Genomic DNA, 26,160 nt, shown 5'->3' on the forward strand with positions numbered 1-26,160 from the left:
GAAAATTTGGTTTTAATAATCTTTATTTTGGGCCAATTATTATAAAAAATCCCATTTTCGATTACTTTGGAATACTCCCAACTTTCGTCTTCTTTTCATCAAACCTTCCACCAGTTGTCCCAAGGTGTGAAGGGCGGTGTGTATAGGGCCCGGGTGGGAAGCGTATTCATCTAACATGTCATGATCGATTAACAAAAGTCAACAACCTATTACTTCGTATAATAGGCTACTCGACACGTGTCAAGTCCTGATTGGACCAAGAAATAAAAACAATATTTAAAATAAAATAAAAAAAAATAAATTAAATCACCAGCCCCCACCCCCTTCCCCGTCGGAAAAGTCAGCCCCCCCCCCCTCGAAACCTCTCCCCACCTTGAAAAACGTCGATTTGTCCTCCCTCACCCCCGAAACCTCCCTCGCCCCTTAAATGCCCCCTCCCCTTCCCCAATCCTCAAAATCGTCTCGGTGGATTTCGAGGGTAAGGGACGAGGGGGGTAGTTTCAAGGGTTGGGGAAAGGGAGGAGGACGTTTTACGAGGGAAATAGGGGGATGTTTCAGGTGCGAGGAGGAGGGCTCTGCGTGGATCCAAGGGTGGGCTATAAGGTTTTTGGGTGGGGGTTGGGTTTTCCGACAGAGAAAGGGGAGGGGGTTGGGCTTTCCGATGATGGGAAGGGATTTGAATTGAACTTGTCTTGCTTGAAATAATATTAAAAAATTATTTCAGTATTCATATAAATGATTTTTTTTTTTACCTTCAAGACTATGCATGCATCTTTGGTTTAGTTCAAATAAGACACGTTCAATTTTAATCAAGTTTTAATAAACATAATATAAGAGAAATATAGCCAAATTAAACCAAGCTAAAACACATTCTAATCAGTTCATAATAATAATAAAAAAAAATTAGATATGTTTATATAAGTTCAGACAAGTCTAAATAATGAATTATGATGATTGAAAACTAAGTAAACAAAACAGAAGAACTAAGTCCCTGTTCTCTTCAGCTAATATTCAGTTCAGTTAAGCTCCGATAAGTTCAGTTCAGTTCAATTCTTAGCTTAATTTCCTTCTCTCATAAAATATTCAGTTTAGTTCAGTTTAGCTCCAATAAGTTCAGTTCAATCTAGTTCAGCTCAGTTCAATCAATCAGAACAGGCCCTAAGACCATACTTCATAATCAACTATCCAATTAACTTTGTGAACTAACAACAAAGAAATAAAGAAACTCACATACATACAAGAAAAAACACCCACACGGTGGGGGAGAATTACAATGATTTTAAATTGAAAACCTAGGAAGATCAGAGAAAGTATTTTAAAATTTTATTCTTTTTGGTTGGGATTTTTCTTATAAAAAATTTTATTTGCTACTTGTATTTGACTTAAAATTTTATTCTTCGATCTTCTTGGATTATTTTCATCCGCCATGTGTCAGATTGGTGTCTAAATTGTCGTAAATATTTAATAATCCTAATAATTTAAGCAAAACTTCTTACAATAATCAATTTTTTTTGGTTGGGTAATAATGTCGATTTAGAGTAAATTTTATCTTAGTCTAAACAACTTGAGAGTTTAAGCTTAGTAACAAAAACAAGTTCGTTTTAAAACACTTTAGTAATCTATAGCCGAGTCTTTTTTTTGGGATTGTTAGAAAAGTACAATTTTTTTTTCCCCTTACAATTGCTTTCAACATTGAATTCTATAAACAATATTGTTATTAATAATAATATTATATGTGGAGTTTTTAATACTTATTTTGAAGGAGTTTCTGTCAAGCTTATTACTATGTATATTATAATATATTATACGGAGTACTACATTTAATTTGTTATTTATCTTTCACAAAAAATAAGAAACAAAAAATGAAATAGAAAAATTTCCTCTATTTTAAAATAATTTTCAAACCTCGTAGATGATTTTCTTTATTTGGGGTATGAAATATTAATATTTTGTATATATTCATCACCGCAGTTTGTAAATATCAACAATTTGATCTTAAATATCATTAAAAGTTCAACGAAATTGCTAACCATATCTTCAAACAAAAATACACGGAGTTCAATTAAACAATACTCTTATGACCTTTCTTACATAAAACATCATAAAAGTCTGAATCTATGAGTAGTTTAACAGTTTTGCAACAAACTCTTCAATATTCCTATCAGAGCTGCCACCTTCTTCCATTGCCTCTTTAGTGAGTTGCTTCCACTTTGTTGCATTACTTGTAATCTCGTTTGCTCGCTCTCCTTCCATAACCTCTCGAATGCTGAACTCTAATTCATCATAAGTCAAAAAACCCTGATCATCTACCCTCACTCTAACTCCGGTCCTCCAAAAATCGACTATACATTTGGCATTAGTAGGTTGATCAGTCCATTGTGGGAAGGCAACCATCGGAACTCCTAAACTTACAGCCTCCAATGTTGAGTTCCATCCACAATGTGTCACAAAACAACCTAAGGCACGGTGAGCCAAGACCTCGAGTTGAGGGCACCAATTGACAATCAAACCTTTATTTGATGTCCTCTCCTTAAAATTCAAAGGAAGCTTACTTTCTTCCAAAGCCCTAACACCCCATAGAAAATACTTGTTGCATTTTTCCAAACCCTTTGCTATTTCAACCATTTGTTCACCTCCAAGAGAAGCCAAACTACCCATTGATATGTAGACCACAGAGGCAGTTTCTCTTGCATCAAGCCATTGGATGCAAGCATCAGTTTGGGCCTTAAAAAGGCTAAGACCATAGTCTTTATCATCTGCTAACCTCTTGTCCAAGTACATTGAAGGAATGCATGGTCCTATTGTTTTCACAGGCCATTGACTTGCCATCCAATCTACTACTACCTACAAGTTCAACAAACATAAAAAGATTAATTTTATCGTTCTGTCTAATAAAGTGAACAAAACCGGCCTTAATAACTATTTCAAACTACATAATATATTAAGACCAATTCTAAATCAAGAGATTCTACATCCCATTCAATTGGAACAGTAGATCTTTAAGTTGATTCAATTCTCAAATTTATAGTCATTTAAAATTGCATAACCTTAATTATATATGATTATATTCCCTTTGAAAAAAAAGAACCCTTTTAAGAAAAAAGGTGAACAACAAATGGTATCCCTCATTGTCCTCAACAGTAACAACACTAGTCCACTACTTTCCAGTTACTCTTTCGGCCTTTCCACTCCACATGCCACTTCAAGTTAAGGGCCTTGTAGGGTCTACTAAGAAATTGAGCCGTCTAAACTCGGAACCATATGATAATTTTGAAAATTATTATACGGAGTATTTGTTTATTTATTACAAACGTTAAATGTATAAAGCTTTATATCCTTACCTTATAAAAAATGGGAGAATACTCTTATGAATAGTGCATGGACATTTATATCCCTAAAAATGTTCTTTTACATATTTACCCCCATTGAATTCAAAAGTCTTTATGTCTCTTGAATCACCAACATTGATTATTATTTGTGCTTATTTCAATATTCAAAGCATTTTTTAGACTCTCCATTTTTAAAAAAATATATAATTATATGATGACTTGTTTAATTTATTTATTTCGTCTCATCAATAAGTACTTAAAAATTACTATGCAAATAGATATAATAAAATACCATGCAAATATGCATAAGACATAAAGATCACCAATAATAATTCTCCTTAAAAGGCTAGCCATATGCGCGCATCGCGCGCATAAGAATCCCTAGTTAAATTAAAAGTACACATTAGTGAGAATCTACTTTATGATTCTTTATCTTGAAGATTTTTTTTTTTTTTTTTGAGAGATTATCTTAAAGATTAGTGTAAAATAAAATGTCAAATTAGAATATTTGTTCAACTCAATTTTCTTTGCTAAAACTCCATATTTGACTAATAAAATGCACCGATTTTTCTAAGACACTATAGAAATTGAGACTTTATTTCAATTTCCCACAACATTTTTTCCAATCATCCTCCTAACTAATTACGCTCGCATAAAGCAAAAGAGATTTAGGAATAGCGCTTAAGAATTATATCAATGAATGTTTATAATAAAATAATTTCAAACTTTAATTTGACTTAGCATATATTCCAAACAAACACTTAGAAACAAAGCGAGCATAGTAGTATAATGGGACAAGCAAAGTTTCATACAATTCTTTTTATCTCGATCTTTATTTAGACAGAAAATCCTATTTCCACAACAGAATGTCACTATAATTTTTTGCATTAAATTAGTTAGTAAGGAAAACATACTCTTAAATTAACTTTATATTTCACTCCTAATATATGCTTTTACATTACTGAAATCATACCTTAATCTCCAACACATCCATGGTATTAACAAACAAACAATTCACCTCTTCCAAATTTGAGAATTGATCCAACAAAACCATGACCAATGCATTTGCATATAAGCCAGGAGTTGAAACAAAGCTAGGCAAATCATCAAACCGTAACAACGACCCGATAGAAGGCAAAGACACAAGATCCGACCCGCTTAGAGGAGTGATTAAATCACCTTTATAAGCATGGTAGTAAATAGAATTAACCACACAAGATTGTGTAAAAAATGGAGCCCCTTCAAGTCCACTTTTTTTTACCACTTGTAACACCCAAGGCATAACAGCATCATAAATAACCATTTTTGGTGTAGGGTAAAAATTCATGCTATTTTCCTTGTAATACTCAAGGAGTTTAAACAAGCTAAGGGAAATGGACACCCTTAGACAATTAAGGTATGCCTCAATGTCTACTTTATCGGGTTCTTCCTCGTAACCATCAAATACACGTACAAACTCGAGGTTACACGAGGAATCACCCGTGGTTTGAGGGCATAATCGATTGGAGATACTTGTGGTGGTGATTACGGTAACTTTGAGGCCTTTAGAAGCTAAGCGTTTTGAGAATTGAAGCATAGGGTTAATGTGGCCTAGTAAAGGGTATGAGAGTACTAAAACATGAGCTCCTTTAATTGGTTTTTGATAAACTTCACCCTCCATCACATACCAATGTTTATGAAGTAATAACTGTTAGATTTCGGGAAAACTCCTTGGGTTGGAGTGTGTACCATTGAATAATATATATAGTGTTACAATACTAGTCCTAATCTTGTTAGGAAACCTAGTACGATAAGAATACAAACTATATCACAAATATATACAAATATATCCTACTCTGCGACAAATATTATAATATCCTATAATATCTATCACACCCCCGCAGTCGTAGCGGGAGGAGGGCGAACGCTAAGACTGGACCTAAATTCCAGAAATAAATCTCGTGGTAGGCCTTTGGTGAAAATGTCTGCAAACTGATATCTAGTAGGAACATGCAAAACCCGAACTTGTCCCAAAGCGACCTTTTCTCGAACAAAATGAATATCCATCTCCACATGTTTGGTGCGTTGGTGTTGAACCGGGTTGCCAGAAAGGTAGATAGCACTGACATTATCACAATAAACAATAGTAGCCTGCCGTAGAGGACAATGTAACTCAAGTAAAAGATTACGAAGCCAACATGCCTCTGAGACAACATTCGCGACGCCTCGATATTCTGCTTCTGCACTCGACTTAGACAAAGTATGCTGACGCTTAGATGACCAAGACACGAGGTTGTCCCCAAGGAAACAACAATAGCCCGATGTGGAACGTCGGGTATCGGGACAACCTCCCCAGTCAGCGTCAGTGTAAGTAATAAGTCGATGAGAAACAGTCGGATATAAATGTAAGCCGTGATCAATGGTACCCTGAACATAACGCAGAATGCGTTTCAATGCCTCAAAGTGAGGTTCCCGAGGATCATGCATAAAAAGACACACCTGTTGTACCGCATAGGCAATATCTGGCCTAGTGAAAGTGAGGTACTGAAGAGCACCTGCTAAACTACGATACAAAGTCGGATCCCGAAATGGTGGTCCTGCATCTGCACTAAGTTTTGACTTAGTGTCAACTGGAGTAGCTGCAGGCTTGCATGAGCCCATACCTGCACGCTCTAAAATCTCATGTGCATACTTTTCCTGTGAAAGTAGCAAATAAGAGGGAGTACGGGTTACCGCTATCCCTAAAAAATAACTCAACGGACCCAAATCAGTCATAGGGAACTCAGTTTGTAACTGAGATATGATCCCTGCATGCAACTTGTCAGAAGAGGTAGTTAATATAATATCATCAACATATAGAAGCAAATATGCCATATCATCACCCTGTCGAAAAATAAATAGAGAGTTGTCACTCTGAGAGATGACAAAACCCAATTTGATGAGAAAATTTGCAAAGCGTTGGTACCAAGCTCTGGGAGCTTGTTTCAAACCATAGAGAGCCTTGCGGAGTCGACAAACATGAGTGGGTGCTTTCTGATCAATAAAACCCGGAGGTTGGCGCATATAAACAGTTTCCTACAAGTCACTATATTATTCAATGGTACACAAATATATCCTACTCTGCGACAAATATTATAATATCCTATAATATCTATCAATAACAATTCTTTGATATATCTCTCCTTTCTTATTTATATATGTATATGTAAATTGGTTCATGATCTAAATAGTTATTTGTCAATTTTCATGCACGTTTAAGTTATGCCATGTTCTTATATGAAACGAATAAAAAGCCAAAAACTAATAGAACTAACGTTTAATTTAAGGGTGGAAGGATAGTAAGTATACCTAAGTAACAATCTCCCAAAATATTTGGAAACCACCAATTTATGGAAATATATATAGGTAGCCACTTAGCTCAGTGGCTCTTGCAAGTTGATTGAATAATTTCTTTTGTCTTTAATCCTAGTTTGGGAATTATTAAGCTGTAATATTGATAATTAATTAGGTTTAGCTTAATAGCCTACAAACTGGACACTTTAATAATCAATATACGTACGTATTTAGTAAGTGATGTCTTGAAGCCTGAAGGTTATTGTTCATGTTAAAAATTACTTGTTCTAGCATTCACTGGCCTAGATACCTCCCGAATTGCGATAAAACTTTGTGTATGTACAATACATAGCAATCGTATTCATGCCAATCAAATATCAACAACATTCATGGTTTGGAGTTAGAATCCTTTATAACATTTAACTAGGGAAGATAATAGTGATGTTGATTACGAAACCCTACATATTTGCATTACAAATTCAAATTGCACATATATACAACGGTTTTTTTTTCCTAGCTTACTTGACTTTACAATAAAGACATTAATATAATAGGTAACTAGAGAAATATATCATAGAAAGAAGAGAAAATTGTAACACGTAAATTTGTAAGGAAAATAGGTGATAAGTTAGGGACCATTATTGTTCAAGTTTGTTGCCATTCCCTTTTTAAACACTCAAACTTATCCAACATCATAAATAAGTTCAACTCTTAATTTAATTATGTTTTGGATTACTATTATATTTAGGGCCTGTTCTCATACGTTGAAATTCAGTTCAGTTCAGTTCAGTTCAGTTTAGCTCAACTCAGTTCAGTACAGTTCAGCTCCTAATTTCCTCCTCTTATAAAATATTCATTTCAACTCAATTCAGTTCAGCTGAGTTCAGTCAATGAGAACAGGCCCTTAGAGTAGATCATTATAGTATTATATATAATCCAAATATAGGGTCATGCTCTTTTAATTATATTAAACTAGCACAATATTCCTTAAATATGAAAAATCCTTTTTTATTTGATCTATAGAATTATGAGATCATGATTTTAAATGACATTAAAAGTAGGGATTATTATGATAAATAATTTAATAAGAAGTATGTAAAGAATGTAAGATCATTACATGAAGTTGATTAGATGCTTGAATTATACATGCACCATTCATGTCAATTTTCTTCTAGGTAAGCATTTTTATTAAATTATACTCACTCATTTCATAATATCGTGCACATATTGTCAATGCCATGTTCATATATAAAGAGAAGCTTTTGCGTGAGACTGGACTCACCGTAAGCCTAGCTAATATATCTGACAATAATATTCTAATATCTGATTATAATATTCTAATATGTGACATATAATATTAGATTATTAATGTCATATATTAAAATATTCATGTCATATATTAGAATATCATTGTCAGATATTATATTATTATTGTTAAACATATTGAACTCATCGTGAATCCGACTCACCCATTTTTTTTTATTTTTTTTTTGTTGTTGTTGTTGTAGTAGTAGTTGTATATTAAATAGTAAAATATGCGTATAATGCTTTGTTAGTCATCAATTTTAGCATATATGGCCTTAAATTCTGGAAACTGGAAAGCTACGCATGACATTATTAAATAAATTGATGGACGATGTCAGCCTTGATAGTTGATATCAAGGTGAACAGAACGACAAAAAATTAGGAAATTGTCGTTGCTAAAATTAAAATTAAAATTAAAGGACTACTCCACAAGCTAAAATTGAGTGAGCATATAATGACAAATCATATTTGGCCACACATATATGTTGGGTTTGAATTAGGTTTACTTTAGTGCCATTTTAAGTTTTTTAAGTCACTTAATTAAAGTGGTTGCCAATATATAATCCTTGTGATAGCATTGATTTTATAATTTATCTACATTAGTTAGTTTACTACTACATCTATAACATCCGTTTTATATGTGTTTTTGTGGTGATGTTTATAAATCGACAAGAGTGTAAGAATAAAATTGATAATAAAGTTAATTTAAGTACGAAATCCTGAATTGAATTGTTGATAATGAAGGATGAGCAAACCGATATTGTCAATTTTATTTCAAGAGCTTTCATAGTGGACGGAAAGAGCTAATTTAGATGAAGGAGACGAAAAATTCATAGGGGGTGGGAGACTTGAATTAAAATGAGTTTTAAGATGGGTATAGTAAGAGTGAAAACGCCACATTATACAATCGTCTTTCATTCGATACTTTTGAATCTTTTCAATTAGAAGTATTAAGGTAAGTTTGATGTTTTAATGTTTATATTGAAGTTCAAGCATCACAATAAAAAATTTGTCCAACATAAAATCACAATCAAAAGGTTGTAGGTTTAACTATAGTGAGATATAATTAGTAAAGATAGGGTATCATGTGATGAACTGACATGTTGTATTACTCTTTTCAGTTATTAGTATCAACTTGAGTTTTGATGTTTAATTTGTACTTAATTAAATTCAAGCATCACAATCAAATTTGTCCCAAAATAAATTTACAATTTAAAGGTTGTAGGTTTAATTATTGTACGTGGGAGATAATTAATAAAGGAAGGGTGTCAAGTGATGAACTGACATGCTATGTATTGGAGAAATGCCATATATACTCAAATATTACCAAAACTATTAACCGCTGCCATTAAGTGTTTTGATGGCCTGTTAAAACATTATCCGCAGCTATTTATGGTACCACGCACTGAACATGACATTAATATTGTGTTTGAGATATTTATATTGAAAAATATGGAGCACGCACTAAAAAAAAACCTCTAAATTAAGATCCACTAATGCATGGATTTCCAATCAATTCAAAATTATTGAATCTTATCATTATTTTCTAAGATTAGCCATTCATGTGCAGCCTAATAATGCAACATCATTCTATTGCACATTTGCACGTTCTGATCTTTGCATGCAGTGATGATGCAATAAATGCCGGATGCGAAAGAGGCTCAAAATGTAACATACTTTCGTATATCAATCATAAACTTTTAAAATGAAATGAAATATTGGATCTCCAATGAGTTATTCGTAGTTTAATAACTTTAATTACAGTGAAAAATCTAGATGATATCGATAATTTCTAGATAAAATAAGTTGTACCAAATAGCTACCTAAAGTTGTCCCAAAAGGCCAAAACCGATTAAAAATTACCCCAACTTAAAATATAGTCAAGTAAAATTAATGTACAACCAAGACCAAAAAAAACAAATTTGTGGATCAATTATTATGGGCTTGTGGCCGGATAGAACTAAGATTTAAAACACAATATTATCTTTACAATAGCTCTAATTAGGGTCTGTTCTTTTCAGATTATTTTCAATTCAGTTCAGTTTTAATAAGTTCAGTTCAGTCCAGTTCAATTCTGTTTTAATTTCCTTCTTTTATAAAATATCCAGTTCATTTTAGCTCCAATAAATTTAGTTCAGTTCAGTTTAATTTAGCTTAGTTCAACCAATCAGAACATACCCTTATTCTGAGTAGTCATTACTTAATTGGAAAATCATATAAATACAGTACCTAACTACTCCATACCATCTCCATCCTACTTAACTCACTAATTAAAGTCTACATAAGAGTAGGGTAGGATTAAAAGTTACTTTGCATATAATTAGACACGTAGACTAAATAATTGATACTCTATCTTAACTAAAAACTTCAAAGAAAGACCACACTGATATGGTTCATGCATATAGTTTTAGTGTATAAATTTAAAATAACTGTCATTCAGATGTGACCTATTATTTAGAGACAGTTTGACAGAACAAAAGAACAAATAAAGTTATAACAATCATTTCATAGACAGTCCGACAGAACGAAAGAACAAAGGTATAAAAAAATCAAGTAGCAAGAACCAAAATTACATACATACCTTACTCTCAAGGCCATCAAAAGTGTTGAAAAATCGCCAATTAGCCTCTCCACAATTCGAAAATTGATTAATCACAAGCTTCTCTAAACAAGGATGCAAACCAACACGACGAACAAAGGATGGCACGTCCCGTGCATCAAAATCCATCCCAGGAACACAAATTTCTGGCCCTTCAACTGGTATACTCAAAATTCCTTGATGAACTTGATAAAATATCAAGCTAACTAGGCAAGATTGTGTAAAGAAAGACGCCCCTTCGATGTCGAATTTCTTAGCTATATCTAGAGCCCATGGAGTGCTAGAGTCATACACAAGACACCTAACATTATGACCAATTCCAATTTTATGTTCAACTAGTTGAGTTAGGCTCCGTGGTGCAACAACATCAAATTTTTTCATGTATTCTTCGACGTTTCCCGGTGTTGCGGCCTCGGTGCTACCATCGGATATGGTTTCTATGGTGATTGAGCTTGATTTTAAGTCATGGAATTTAGAGGAAAAGGAAGAAGTGGTGGCTAATGTAACATTAAGGCCTCTTGAAGCAAGTTGTTTAGAGAATTGTAGCATGGGATTTATGTGACCTTGAATTGGATAAGGGAATACTATAACATGCACACCATCATCCATACTTGCTTTGGATTCCATAATTTTAATTTTGTGTTTTGTATTAACAATACCTTTTGGTGGTCATATCATACATAGCTATATATGTATAAAGGATGTTGGTTAATGTTGGACACTAGGTTGCCCGTTTTGAGATTTCATAGGTCAATACGTATTTGATATAATATACTTCATCCTTTTCTTTATTTTAACTGATACGTGACTTTGTGCATTATTCACATCACATAGTTTAATTTCGTTTTGTGTGTTAAACAAATTATAGTCATATGTGAAGTCTTGTTTGATTCATTTCAATTCAATTCACTTCTATTTTTCAAATATCAAAATTTTATTCAATACATATATATAGATTTACATCTAAAAGTAGTATGTATTGACAACATGTCTAAATAAAACGTTTCAACTAATATGAAACAAAGGAAGTAAGCTATTTTGTGTGGAATAAACTAAAGAAGTTGTCTTAGAGCATGTTCTCATTGACTGAAATGAGCTGAACTAAACTTATTAGAGTTGAACTGAACTGAACTGAATATTTTATGAGAGAAGGAAATTAGGAGCTAAACTGAACTGAACTTATTAGAGCTGAACTGAACTGAAAATAAATTAATGAGAACAGACCCTCTTATATTAGTAATGTAGCTATTCTAGTTAAGTAATTCAACAATGGAAACTTTAATTTATTCTATGTTTTCTTATTTAAAGGTTTTCTAACTATGATTGTCTATAATGAACAAGTTTCACAATCCAGGATTAAAAATAAAAAGATGACCATATAAATGATACTTAGTATACTATTTTCTTTTCCTTTCCTATTCTGTATTTGAGTAAGAAAATAATTTCCCATTTTCTTTTACATGTAACATGTTACCATGCACTTAGCTAGATCCTGTTCACTTCACCTTATTTATGCCGAACTAAAATTATTTTTACTAAACTGAAATAATTTTTGCTGAATTTAAATTATTTTTACTAATTGAAATTAATTTTATTGAATTGGAATTATTTTTGCTAAAAATGAAATTAGTTTTACTAATTTTCTCTTATAGTTCTTCTTTATAGTTACTGAATTTTACAATTGAACTGAAATTATTTTTACTGAATCGAACTTATTTTTGCTGAACTTTATTTTTTTTTTTACACAAAAAATTAATTTTACTGGTATGAAATTATTTTTACTTAACATTATTTTTGTAAGGTAAAGTGAGAAAGACCTTACTATTCACAAAGTTTAATTTGATAAGGGTAAATAATTAAAATATATATAGTCAAATGATGAGATTATGTCAAAGAAGTCAAATTATTTCGATCAAGTGAAAGAGAACATAGGAGGTATAAAACCACTTTATAAGTGTTAAACTTTCTTTTTTTTTTTGGCAAAAATTTACAATAAAATATTATATCTTTCTCTTCTCATGGTCCCCACCTAAACCCACTACTATTTTTTTTTATTATATCTTTTCTCTCACATTCATTACTTTTCAATAAACTATTAATCCACTATTTTTTTTACAATTTTTTAATACTCCAACTACCCCACTTACGTTTTATTTTATTTAAGTCAATTAAATTGTCTAAAATTATGTGCCGGTCAAACTTTAATACTTAAAAAAATACGGAGGGAGTAATGGTTTCCTTACCTTGAGAGAGAGTAAGAAGCCAAAGTATAACAAAAACCAAGGAAAAAAAATATAAAGTGTAATAAGAACAATTAGATGTCTAGGTTTTACTCACTAAATTGATGCAAGGCATTCTAAACGGCTATCTGATAAGCATGAGCAAATGCATATTAGGGGGGTTTTATTGGAATCTCGTAAATGAATTTAGAGTAGTATTATTGGATGGTTAAATAATACCATTAGATGTTTCAATGGTACTATATATGCATGTAGTGATACTAAATAAACTTTTAGTAGTAATTAAAAAAATTTAAATAAAACAATTAGAGTGTGATATATTATCAATCCTCATCACATTTTCTCTCTCTTTCTTTTTAAGTGAATGACAGCCAAATAAATATAGGTGGGGGTCCACACCACCTATCTATCTTTTCCTTTCTTCTTCTCAACTCATTCATATACTTTTACAATATCTAATAAATATTTCCTTCGTTCTTTATTACTTTATCTGTAATCCTTTTTGAAAAGTATCTTTTTACTTGATCTGGTTCTTTTTTTAGCAAATTTTATACTCCGTACTACACTTTAACTTGTATACCCTCACATTTTTAACATACTACCTTTGCTACCTTACGTCCTTACCCCCTTTCTCTCTCACCTCAATCATACCCCCTTTCGGCATAGTACCTCCCTCCATCCTCCAAGTAACCATGGTAGTCACCCATGTCCACTACCCTAACAATATTTTTGAAACACCACCATCAAAGTATGATGATATGTATTTACATATATATTCGTAGTATTTTTTTGTATCACAAGAACGAGTGATGAAAATCGATATCAGGATTACCTGAAAACAAGAGGGAAACTTTAACCCCTTAAACTATCCCTCACTCTCAAAACGTAAGCAGTATAAAATTAGCCTAATAAGCACATAATAAGTGAGGTCTAACTTACCAAATGGCAGACAAAAAAAATAAAAAAGGGACATAGACCCATGATTTCATGAAGAATGCCCCCTTTGTTACTAATGCGTAAGTGCTTAGTTGTTTCATTTAGCCAAAAAGTCATATGAAAATGATAATAGATTAATACTCCATAATAAAACGAGATTTATGGCCATTAATTAAGGGGACCAAATCCGCTCCACCAGTGTAATATCATACGTAAAAGGTATTCAATAATTGATGCGATCTTGGCCGTAAACTTACGCAACTGATCTTACATTATTTTTTGTAGTGTCGTGTTGCATTTCATTGTTAAAATTTTTAATAAACTTTTAGCTTTTGAAATGGGGATCTCAAATATTTTTTAAATATTGAGCTAGATCGACAATAATGTGTTAACATGGAGGTAACATAATTAAACCATAGAAGATCTAAGATGAGTTCTATTCTATTGAATTTGACTAACTTGAACTTATAATCTTATATAGAGTTATTGTTTTGAATACACCTTACGTATGTAGCTTTACAATCTATTAATTAATCAAAATTTAATTTATCAAAATTATGTGTAAATAAATAATACACATGTAATGACATTAATCCCTTGTTTCAAAAGTTTGTTATTAGGTAAATTTAGGTTATGTTCAATTCATTTGATCTTATTTGAATTATTTTGATTTAATTTAATCAAATATGCATGTACTAATCTAATTCTCAGAATTCATTAAATTTTGATTTTATTTATACACTAATATATGAAATAAAAATTGATCAAATAAAATGCTATTAGATTTGTATTAATATGAACTTTCCAAATAAAAATCTTTATAATTTTTTTTTTAATTATTACGAAACAAAAGATATTAAAATACATTTAAAAATATAAATAAACGCAAATAGAAAGATGAGAATCGAATGATATAATCATTTATGATAAGAGCAAATATCTATATTATATTACTAAGCTAATATTGTTGGAAGTGATTTGCACAGTAGAACTTATATGAGAGTTTAATTTATCAAAAAAAAATCGCCTTAACGAACTGATGAACTTATTTTGTCTCTACCTGTATAGTATAAAAATTCTACTTTAGTCTAAGCAAGTAATTGTAATCAAAAGCAGAATTGATTGAAAATTCTAGGGTAATCATCCTTAACTTTTGATTGGCTAATTTTTTTTATTTTTTGTTGGTCAATTTAATTAAAAATGATTTTATTTTCACTTTGAATATTAATTGTTATAATTTTCGAAAACCTTATTTTATTTACATAATAATATGAGATTAAAAAACTCAGAAAGATTATTTTTAACCAAATTTGACTAGTAAGAATTAAATAATGATAAAAAAAAAAATCAGTCAATCAAAATTAAGCATAGTGATAGTCATTTCCTATAGGAACATTTGGAATTGATAGATAAATAGTGCCTTAGAAATACAAGTTTTTTTGCAACTACATCTAGATTTGAGCTGAATTAATCATCATACATTATTTTGAGTTTATTATTAGTACTCTTACGTAACTGCTCAAGACACGTTATCAAATGATAATTATTAGCATGGACTAATTTTTTTTAATCCAAATTTACTATTGTGACCTTAAGACTGTTGAGCCCATGAGTAAACCCACATGTGAGTGGTGTGTTGTCCACATTGAATTGGTTGAGTTTATAAGTGAGAGCTTGTATTGAGATGTGTATCTCACATTAAGGAAACAAGAAAGTTATGTCCACTTTATAAGGCTAATTTAAGGGGCTACTCCCCTTATTGCCATATGGCTTTTTGAGGTGTAACCTCCTTGGTCGTATAAGTGGACAGTTGTGTCGGGTGTGGCCTAGGCCCGTTTATCATGGAATCAGAGCCAGGTTTAAGTTGTGTTGTGATCTGGGTCAAAATTATAGACAACTCACATATGAGGTGGAGTGTTGAGCCCATGAGTAAACCCACATGTTAGTGATGTGTTGTCCCACATTGGTTGAGTTTATAAGTGAGAGTTTGTATTGAGATGTATATCCCACATTGAAGAAACAAGAAAGTTGTGTCTAATTTATAAGGCTAAGGGGCTACTCCCCTTATTGCCATGTGGTTTTGAGGTGGAACCTCTTTGGTCATATAAAGTGGACAGTTGTGTCGGGTGTGGCCCAGACCCGTTTATCAAAGACTTTAGATATGAACTCATCAATGTTCCTATCCGAAGATCCAACCTTAGACATTGCTTTTTTCATCAAATCCAACCATTTCTTAGCACTTTCAATGAACTCCACCCTTTTTTCTTCCATAACTTCAATCATATATTTCACAATTTCCTCTCTTCTTACATGCCCTTCTTTGTTAGCCTTCACTCTTACTCCTACATTTCCCAAATCCTCAACTAACTTAGCAACCATAGGTTGATCAGTCCATTGTGGCATCCCTATTAAAGGGACGCCCAAAGTCAATGCCTTAAGTGTCGAGTTCCAACCACAATAAGTAAAGAAACATCCAATTGCCTCACTAGAGAGTACCTCTAGTTGTGGACACCATCTTACTATTAAGCCTTTCACGGCCACCTCATTAGCAAAGCCATGCGGAAGCTTGTCCTCCTCGGAAGCTCGAACCACCCACAAGAAGTGGTATTTGCTTTGCTTCAACCCCCACGCTAATTCTTCAATTTGAGCCTTTGTTAGACATGCCATGCTACCAAATGAGACATAAACCACTGATTTCGATGATTTCGTGCTTAACCAATTGGTGATAGGAGTAGGGTCAATGGGGTAGAGACTTAGACCATACTCTTTGTCATGTGGAATCCGTTTGTCCACGTAAAATGATGGAATTTTTGGGCCGGTTGTTAACAATGGACATTCTTTGGACATTACATCAACTATCTGGAAAAACAAAAAAAAGGTTTGACATAAGCTAATAAACTTTTGACAAAGTAAAATTCCGCGTATGTAGTGACCCCTCTATTACTGTGTATCTCAAGTTGTGCTCCATCGTTTTTAAGTTCGTTACACATTGTAATTTGTAACCCTCTGTTAGAGCAAATTTAGGTTGTTTAGCCTCAAGTCTTAAGACTTGGATGTGACATCATTTTTGGTGGTCCCCATTGAAAATGATGTCATCAAATTCTTATTAAAACTCACTAAGACTCACACAAATTTATCATTTTAGCCCTAAGACTTAAATATTTGACATATTATATGTACAAAAGTGTAAAAAGAAAAAAAAAAGGGATAATAAAAATAAAAATGAAGTGGGTGAAGTGGGTCCCAATCTCAAGTCTTAAGTTGAGTCTTGAAATTTCAAGACTCAACTTGAGACTTGCTTGAGAATTTTGAAAAAAAATGGGAAAAGTCTTAAGTATAAATCTTAGACTCAAAATGATGATGTCATCCCAAGTCTTAAGACTTGGGGCTAAACTTGCTCTTACAATTAAAAAACTATACAGTAATCTTGTCGTAAATCGCGTAATATAGTCGTTAATGGGTTTACGTTTTTTTTTTCAATTACCGTTATTGGGGCCTATTCTCCACCTATTAATAATTTTTTTTTTTATTTACGTTTCTGAAAAAGGTTCTGTTAAAGGTTTTGGCTTGTGGGTGTCATTTTGACCTCGAGGGCCTTAATTGAGCTCAAATTTAGCAAAAAAAGTAACGTAAATGCATTGTTTTGTGTCATTATTTTTTTAGTTGCGAAAATTGATAGAGTAAGGTTTTGGGATCATTTTAGCTCTTTAAGATCCAAATTGAGCTTGAAATCAGGAAAAAAAAAATGTAATTACCTTGTTTACAATTTTTTTTTTTGCTAAATATGAGCTCAATTTGGTCCCTTTACGTTCCAAAATGCCTCCCAAACCTTTAATAGAACATTTTCAGCACTTATAAATTGAAAAAAAATATATATATATATATATTAATAGGTGGAGAGTGCCCCACTAACGATGATTGATAAAAAAAATAGTAACCCTATCACCAGCAGCTACATAACGACAAGGTCACCATATAGTTAGTATCTCCACCATATATAGGGTTACAACAAATAACGAACTTCTAAAAAGATGGGACATAACTTGGAAAACGCAATACTAACAAGATGGTTTACGTAGAATTCCCCACCCCCTCCCCTTTTTTATCTAATACTCCTATTGGTGAAGGTTTGTAGTTAAAGTTAATAGAGCAATTGAATACTTCGTCTGTCTTAGTAAATCGGTGTAATAAATGCTAATTTAACACAATAAATGTTAATTTATTATTGCTGAAGGTTTGTGGTCAAAGTTAATAGGCTGCGTATAGCATTACCTTACTTTATATTATAAAAAATTTGTCCACTTGTATTATTCTATTCTATATTGTACTTAATCTAGTGCACTCCCTACCATTACAATTATTATAACGAAATAGAGTAAGAGAGTATTTCGTATGAGTTTATCAGATTACACAAAAAATAATTGTTGCTAATGTAGATTAGATAAATTCCAGTAATAAGTTGTACTCCCTCCGTTCCTGAAAGTTCGACTCACTTTGCAATTTTATGGTCACCTATGAACATCTTTGACAATGAATAACTCGGGTTGTGTATAAGTCAAAATTATAAAAAGTTGATATTTGGTTTATTTATAATAAGGGGAATCTAATAAGATCTCACAAGCTAATTCATTTATATTGTATGGCTCGTAAAATGTGGTCAAAATTATTTTATTTTGACCACTTGAATAGTAAGGGCCCGTTCTCATCTTCACCTTATTTTTGCTGAACTGAAATTATTTTTACTGAACTTAAATAATTTTTTTCCGAACTAAAATAATTTTTTACCGAACTGAAATTATTTTTGCTGAACTGAAATTATTTTTACTGATTTTCTATTATAATTCTTCTTTGATAAAATTGAATTTTACTAAACTGAACTTATTTTTACTGAACTGGAATTATTTTTACTGAACTGAAATTAATTTTACTGAACTGAACTTATTTTTACTGAACTTAAATTATTTTTACTTATTATTATTTTTTTAAGGTGAAGAGAACAAGGCCTAAGTACTACTAAAATTATATAAATGGAGAAAGATTTAAAAGGCAATTTGGCATGTGTGGTTAAAAATCGTTCAAAAGATTGATAAATAGTAATTAGATTGCCTTGGGCCCTTGTTTGCTTTGTACTTTCAACTTTCACACGGGACTAACCTAATTACCTTATAATTTTGTCGGGTTCATTGCTTTCTTCGTCTCTAAAAGCTATTCCTAATTTGTCTTTCCATATCACAGTTCACAATCCTTTGATTGAAAAACTCCTTGATTCAACATTTAATTTGAATCATTTCAAACATATATATAGCTTTTGGCTAGTTAAATTAAACAACTACTTTAATTAGCTGCATATCGTTAAGCTTTTTTTTTTTTTGAAAGGGTGCATAACGTTAAACTAAAAGCTCATGAAACCACATAATATTTAATGGTTGAATATGTATATACATTGACAAATATAAAATTTACAGTGGTACAACTATTTCTAAACAGATTAACTAAAAATTAAATAAAGTGATCGAATTTGTATACCATTGAGATTTGACCTGAAATAATCATCATATATATGAAACATATACATAGTATAGATTGACACACACATGAAATATATTAATGTGACTTAATTAATCTACAAACGTATTTGCTAATGATAAGATAATAAATTATAAATAGTACAGCCATATTCACTTCACCTTATCTTTAATGGACTGAAATTATTTTTGCAAAACTGAATTTATTTTTATCGATTGTCTATTATGTTTCTTAAAAAAAAAAACCTGAATTTTAATAAACTAAAATTATTAATACAAAAATGACATTATTTTAACTAAATTAAACTTATTATTACTAAAATGATTTTTTTAAAAAAATTTTTTATTTTTTTACTAAATATTATATTTTTGAGGTGAAGTGAAAATGGCCCTAGATGTACTTATTTTTTTAGCAATTTGAATTAACTCAACCAAATCATTATTACGACCTTGTGATTTTGGATACAAACTCATCAATGTTCCTATCCGAAGATCCACCCTTAGACATTGCTTTTTTCATCAAATGCTTCCATTTCTTACCATTTTCAATGAACTCCACCCTTTTTTCTTCCATAACTTCAATTATCCGTTCCTTAATTTCCTCTCTTCTTACATGCACTTCCTTGTTGACCTTCACTCTTACTCCTACTTTCCAAACATCCTCAACAAACTTAGCAACCATAGGTTGGTCGGTCCATCGTGGCATCCCTATCAAAGGGACGCCCATAACCAATGCCTCTAGTGTCGAGTTCCAACCACAATGAGTAAAGAAACACCCAATTGCATCACTAGAGAGTACCTCTAGTTGTGGACACCATCTTACAATTAGGCCTTTCGCGGCCACCTCATCAACAAAGCCCTTTGGAAGCTTGTCTTCCTCGGAAGCTCGAACCACCCACAAGAAGTTATGTTCGCTTTGCTTCAATCCCCATGCTAATTCTTCGGTTTCAGCCTTTGTTAGACTTGCCATGTTACCGAATGAGACATAAACCACCGACTTTGGTGGCTTTGTGCTTAACCAATTGGTGATATTAGGATCAATGTGGTAGAGACTAAGCCCATAATCTTTGTCGTGTGGAATTCGATTGTCTACGTAAAATGATGGAACCGTTGGACCGACTGTTAACAATGGACATTCTTTGGACATTACATCAACAATCTGAAACCAAAATTAAAAGAGGATTCACATAAGTTAACATATACTAGCTTAAGTCCCGTATCATTCATGATTTTTCTAAGTTTTATAGCGAATTACAGTGTAATACAACAAATGTGTAATTTTTAAGCTAGGAAACATGATTTATGACTTGAATTTTCATTTATATCCATGCCGATGATTCATGGTTATTGATTAGAAATTATGGACTATGAGATTTTATACTATTTTGTATCAAAAATGAAAATTTTAGGCTAGTATTTGTACGATATACATATATATGTATGTTTTTTTTTTTAATTTATTTTTCTTTGTAAATAATTTATGAGTAGTGTATATGAACATTTTTTAGAATAATAACATTTGTTTAATTAAATTTTGTATAGGTTATTGTAAACATTTATTATATTAAAGATTTGAAGTAGGGAAGGAAAAAAAAAATTGAACTTCATGCAAATTATTTATTTTCTATAGGTTAGTTAAAATTATGTATGTATCGTATAGTATTATTATAATTCTAAGTTGATAAATTTGTGTACAAAATTTTGACACATTATATAATTATTTTAATTGACTTTAAAGCGGAGAAAAATAAAGTAAGCTATTGTACAGTACAATCCTGTTCAAATCACCTTTTTTTTTTGTTGTTAAACTGCAATTATTTTTACTAAGCTGAACTTAATTTTGCTGAATTTAAATTATTGTTCTGTGCTGAAATTAAATTCATCAAATTGAAATTATTTTATCATATTGAAATCATTTTTATTGATTGTCTATTATATTTCTTCATCAAAGTTATTGATTTGTACTGTACTAAAGTTATTTTTGATGAATTGAAATTATTTTTCTTGATTGTTTTTGTAAGGTGAAAGTAAATAGATTAATAGAGCCTATTTAGGACATACGGTTACAATATGAATATAAAGACTTACCCCAACATACGTGTCATATGCAAGTACACACACTTAAATTATACTACGAGTAGCTAGTAGAAAGTTTCATGATACTATTAGACCATTTAATGATTCTATATCCGCTTATTGGTGCAATATTAATTATTGCATGCATGTCGAGTACAAAGATTGAGTGTAAAATTCAAGCTGATTGTTAAAGTTCGTTGACATTATTCACATGTTGGTGTGTTTGACGAATGATTTTATTGTATACGCTAATATAATATTAATCCATGACACTCCTATGTATTTTAACCTCCTCCCAATTTCTAAGGTGTAAAATAATTTGAATGAAATTTTTGTAACAGATGCATGAACTACGTTTACCTCCATCCTACAAAATTTTAGTTATATTCGGATAAACCTATATTGGCTATATAGACCTCGTTCCCCCACATATATATTACATGATACCTCTGATTCTTATATTTGTAACAAAGGGATATTATTTGTGAAAACTTAAACATTTTTTTTGTTGTAATTAATAAAAAACATAAGGTAGTAGATTATTTGTTGAGTATGAAAACTAGGTAAATTCTAGTAATAGGTTGTACGTAGTATAAACAATTAAAACCACACTTCGTTCACAATTCACATAACCTAGAGCATATATATATCACCTCTTCTTCCAAATCGTAGACAGTGTTGACAAGCACAAAATCAGCCTCGTCTAAATTGAAGTATTGGTTCAAAACCAATTCAAAGTAAGCTGCATAAGACCCCGGCGAGCTCACAAAAGATGGTAAGCCTTCAACTTCCAATGGAGGCAACCCTGGAATATGCACCATTGGTGAAGTAACCGGCATCGAAAACTTCTTATGGTAAATCAAGTAATAAATATAATTCACCCCACATGGTTGGGTAAAAAAAGCAGCCCCAAGTAGTCCATATTTTTTTGCAACATTTAGACCCCACGATAAAAATGGATCATACACTATAAAAGTTATAGGGTCATGTTTACGAACATGTTCCTCTATAAGGTCTCCTAGGGTTTGAGACCCGACGGTCTCAAACCTAGCAAAGTACGCGGCAGAACTCTCTGCCCCTGCATATCCACTATCATCGTAACCATCACTGATGGTCACGAGGCTAACATAATCATCGGGTTTAGGGTTTATGGTGGTGGAAATGTGCTTAGTGATGGCTAGGGATGCTTTGACACCTTTGGAGGCTAGACGTCTACAAAATTGTAGCATGGGAGATATATGTCCTTGACTTGCATAAGGCAAGGCTAGAATATGAGCGCTATGGTTGTTTGTGATACTTTCCATGTGGTTAATTAGATCTTAATTTGGTTTTATTTGTAGTAATGGATGGATCGGATACATAATTTAAGGTGGAAGATTTATACAACTTATATAAAGCGGTTTAGCATGGTATATGTGTTGTCGCATAGTGTAATTCCTTGAAAGATTGATGAGAAATTTGCCTTGTCGTTTAAGCTAAAATTAATTGTTGCATGGGGTACGGTATACGTGGTCTATAATTTCGTATTAGATTTTTTTGTTATAAAATAGGCAGTGTTTTATTTGATTTGTGCAAAACAAGGTCAATGAAATAATAATTGTCGAGAAAACAATAAAAATATATATAATAATTAAAAATAAAAAAACAAGGATTATTTACGTGATTCGATCAATTAGACCTACTGTACTCTATATATCGGGGTTAAGAGCTAGCTATCCTTCACTATAATGGACAAAACAAGAGTATATGAGGAGTTGTGCCTTTTAAAATTTAATGGCATAATGACTTAATTAATCTAAATCCCAATGGTTCTTACTATAATATAAGAAAACCCTTCAATGACTCCCCAAGTAATATATATGCTTTTAACTATCATACAAAATCCATAAGTATATGACAACTAATTACATAAAACATTATCAAACGGCAAAGAAGAAGACACGAGTCACAAATTCGAGCAATCAAGCCCGGTGCATGGATACGCAACCTCATTGAATTCCGCATACAATATAGGCAATTTGTTACCATATTGCGGAATTTCAATTCATGAATCATATTCATTTAATTTGTACATAATAAAGAAATTAAATGCGAAAACAATTTTAAGATCACATAATAGTTATAATAATATCATTGAAGCGTAATTTTCAAGAAAGCTTGAATATGAATCTAGGGGAAATTAGAGTTGCAAGTGTTGCTCCTCTACTCGGTCCACAAGCACATATTGAACACCAAAGGGTTGGACGAGAGAAAATCAAATCATGCACAAACTACTCCTCTTTCTTGGAGTTGAGTTTGTGTCGGCCACACGTGTGAAGGAAAATTAAAAGAGAGAAAGCTTGGTCTATGTTTGGTGATTAGGGTTTGCAACTAATTGCTTACCTGTTTAATTCCCTAAGCACCAAATTATAAAATCATACTCCCACCGTCCCTTAATACAATGCCTCTTTTGAGCATTTATTCCTCACATAATAAAGAGAAAGAGGCATTGTATTAAGGGACAGAGGGAGTATCATATTACATTAATTAGGGCTTAACCAAAACTCTCCTCTCCTTTCCTCACCTCCTTTACACATCATGGCTGACCACTATGGACTAAGACTCAACATGGATTTTTGTTCCCTTGTTCAATCCATACCTTATATAGTGTGACCTATAGAATCCATTCAATTAGGTTTTGGGTTGTATTAAAATCCTAAATTTTATCAGTTTATTCTAGCAAAGGTATAATAATGACCCAATTAAATAAACTCAATAATTATTATCTCCATAATAATATTCAGTGATTGCATACAAGTCGAGGACACAATTCCTTCAAATGCTCCCCTCATCTTGCGCAGATGTGAAAATCCTTCTGTTTCTCGAATTCATGATATTTATTTCCACAACATAATTGTGCGTGCTTGAGCAAGTGAGCGCGAACAATTTTGCTCTCCTTTGAGTGAATACAAGTCACATATAACATTTTTTTATTTTGTAATATTAATATATTATACTACATCCGTTTCATATTATTTGCAACGATTAGATAATTTTTCTCTCTATTTTATGTCAAATCGTTGCAAATAATATGAAACGGAGGTAGTACTTTATATTTCTTCATTCTTGTAAAGTTACGTTGTTTATAATTGAGCTGATAAAAAAAACCCTTTTACCTACATTTTGACTTCAGGCATAGATATACGTTGCATCATTTTGACCACCATTTTGACCTTTTTGCAATTATTGAATTTATATCAACATTGCCACCTATTTATAAAACTTAAAAACACATGTTATTTCTAGATTTGTTGGGTTATTCTCGATTTCTATATTCAAAATATTTGGTAACAATAAAGTTGTTATTTTTTTTTTTTTTTTTTTTGACGGGAACAATAAAGTTGTTATTTGATTCTATTAACATATAATTAAATTAGCACGTTATTCATATTAGCTATGTATGGTATGTATATAGGTTTCGTTTCGGTATATAGTTGTTGGTTGGTATTTGTTTAATTGTATATAAGGACTGATCAATTAAGAGAATATTGACAATAGCTATCGTTATACTCTGTATTTCTTTTTATCTTAAAAGTATAGACACGTTAGAATTCAATTAAATGTAATTGTCTGAAGTATTAAAATAGAGTTTAATTTTTCTAAGAAATTTATGAAACTGCGTACTTGTGTATTAGAGAAATTTTTCTAAGAAATTATGAAAATGCGTACTTGTGTACTCCCTCCGTCCCAAAAAGAACGACTCATTTGAGTTGATTACGCGGGTATTAAGGAAGTTAAGTAAAAAGAAGTAAAAGTATATTGGAAAGATAAATTTACATGGGGTTTGTAAAAAAATAGAGAGAGAAAGTAATAAAATAACATGGAAAATCAAATTTTTATATGGGGAAGCTAATTTTGCACAAATATTGTTGCAAATTGGTGGGTGTTTTAATGCAAATGGGTAATTCTTTTTGGGACAAAGTTTTGGCCAAATGGGTCGTTCTTTTTGGGGCGGAGGGAGTATTAGAGAAACTTTTCTAAGAAATTTATGAGTCTATTAATGTTCTCTCTCTCCAACTACTAAGGAATCTCTTTAATTAAAACCTACGTACTATACTAACTAATCTCATTAAATAAAGGGAAATTCCAATGGTAATCTACTTTTTTATTTTCTCAACAGTACCCCCAAGTTTTCATATAAAGATTGCCTTCTCTTCATAAATTTTTTTTTTTTTTTTTTCCTTTTCTATATAGAAGATAACGTCTGGAAGCTGCTTTTTTGAAGGGGTTTGTGGGGGATAACTAAAGCTGTTAAAAGCTGACCCAACCCGAAAAACCGACTTAAACCTGATTATTAACTGACCTATTTGAACCTGAAAATATGGTGACTCGAACCCGATATGACCCGACTTGTAACCAACCCTAGACCTGAGTTAACCCGAGTATTTGAGACCCGAACCCGAACATGAACTGGCTTGAAGATGACCCGACCCGAATATAACCCATAAACTATTAATCTGAACCAAACACGACTTGAACCGAAATTGACCAAAACCCATTTTAACCTGACTCGTCACTAACCTGACCCGAATTTAACCCAACTTGTTACTAAATCGACTCAAATTTAACCCGACCCTTACTAACCAGACCCGAATTTAACCCGATCTATTACTTAGCCGACCCAAAATTCAACTTGTTCTATATTAACCCGACCTTAATTCAACATGACTTGTTATTGACTCAACCCAAACTCAACCTGAATTGTTTATGACTCATTTCGAACTCAACCTAACCTGTTATTGACCTGATCCGATTTCGAATCACCTTATATTCAATTTAGATCACCTTATTAATATTGA

The 26,160-nt window shown here is 31.9% G+C and overlaps 2 protein-coding genes and 1 pseudogene across 3 annotated transcripts; all 3 read right to left on the bottom strand.

Annotated features, from left to right (window-relative positions):
* Positions 1-1,941: 1,941 nt before the first annotated feature.
* On the bottom strand, positions 1,942-11,172 carry LOC145608955 (UDP-glycosyltransferase 74E2-like). Of its 2 annotated transcripts, none has more exons than XM_081664535.1 (2): positions 10,524-11,172; positions 1,942-2,837 (listed from the first exon to the last, which is right to left on the bottom strand). In XM_081664535.1, the coding sequence occupies exons 1-2, from the start codon at positions 11,170-11,172 to the stop codon at positions 2,116-2,118; spliced, it is 1,371 nt and encodes a 456-aa protein (XP_081520661.1). In that variant the 3' UTR covers positions 1,942-2,115. The 2 variants fall into 2 exon arrangements, with proteins under 2 accessions (XP_081520661.1, XP_081520660.1); XM_081664534.1 differs by lacking the exon at positions 10,524-11,172 and adding an exon at positions 4,303-4,989 and having other exon boundaries at positions 1,942-2,844.
* Positions 11,173-15,821: 4,649 nt separating this feature from the next.
* LOC145607315 (UDP-glycosyltransferase 74E1 pseudogene) lies at positions 15,822-16,568 on the bottom strand (annotated as a pseudogene).
* Positions 16,569-19,672: 3,104 nt separating this feature from the next.
* Positions 19,673-22,626, bottom strand: LOC145609610 (UDP-glycosyltransferase 74F2-like). The gene is made up of 2 exons (XM_081665061.1): positions 21,976-22,626; positions 19,673-20,405 (listed from the first exon to the last, which is right to left on the bottom strand). The coding sequence occupies exons 1-2, from the start codon at positions 22,624-22,626 to the stop codon at positions 19,689-19,691; spliced, it is 1,368 nt and encodes a 455-aa protein (XP_081521187.1). The 3' UTR covers positions 19,673-19,688.
* Positions 22,627-26,160: the final 3,534 nt, after the last annotated feature.

The sequence above is a fragment of the Chenopodium album genome, chromosome 23, assembly GCF_948465745.1.
Source record: "Chenopodium album chromosome 23, dcCheAlbu1.1, whole genome shotgun sequence".
Classification (NCBI taxonomy): Eukaryota; Viridiplantae; Streptophyta; class Magnoliopsida; order Caryophyllales; family Amaranthaceae; genus Chenopodium; species Chenopodium album.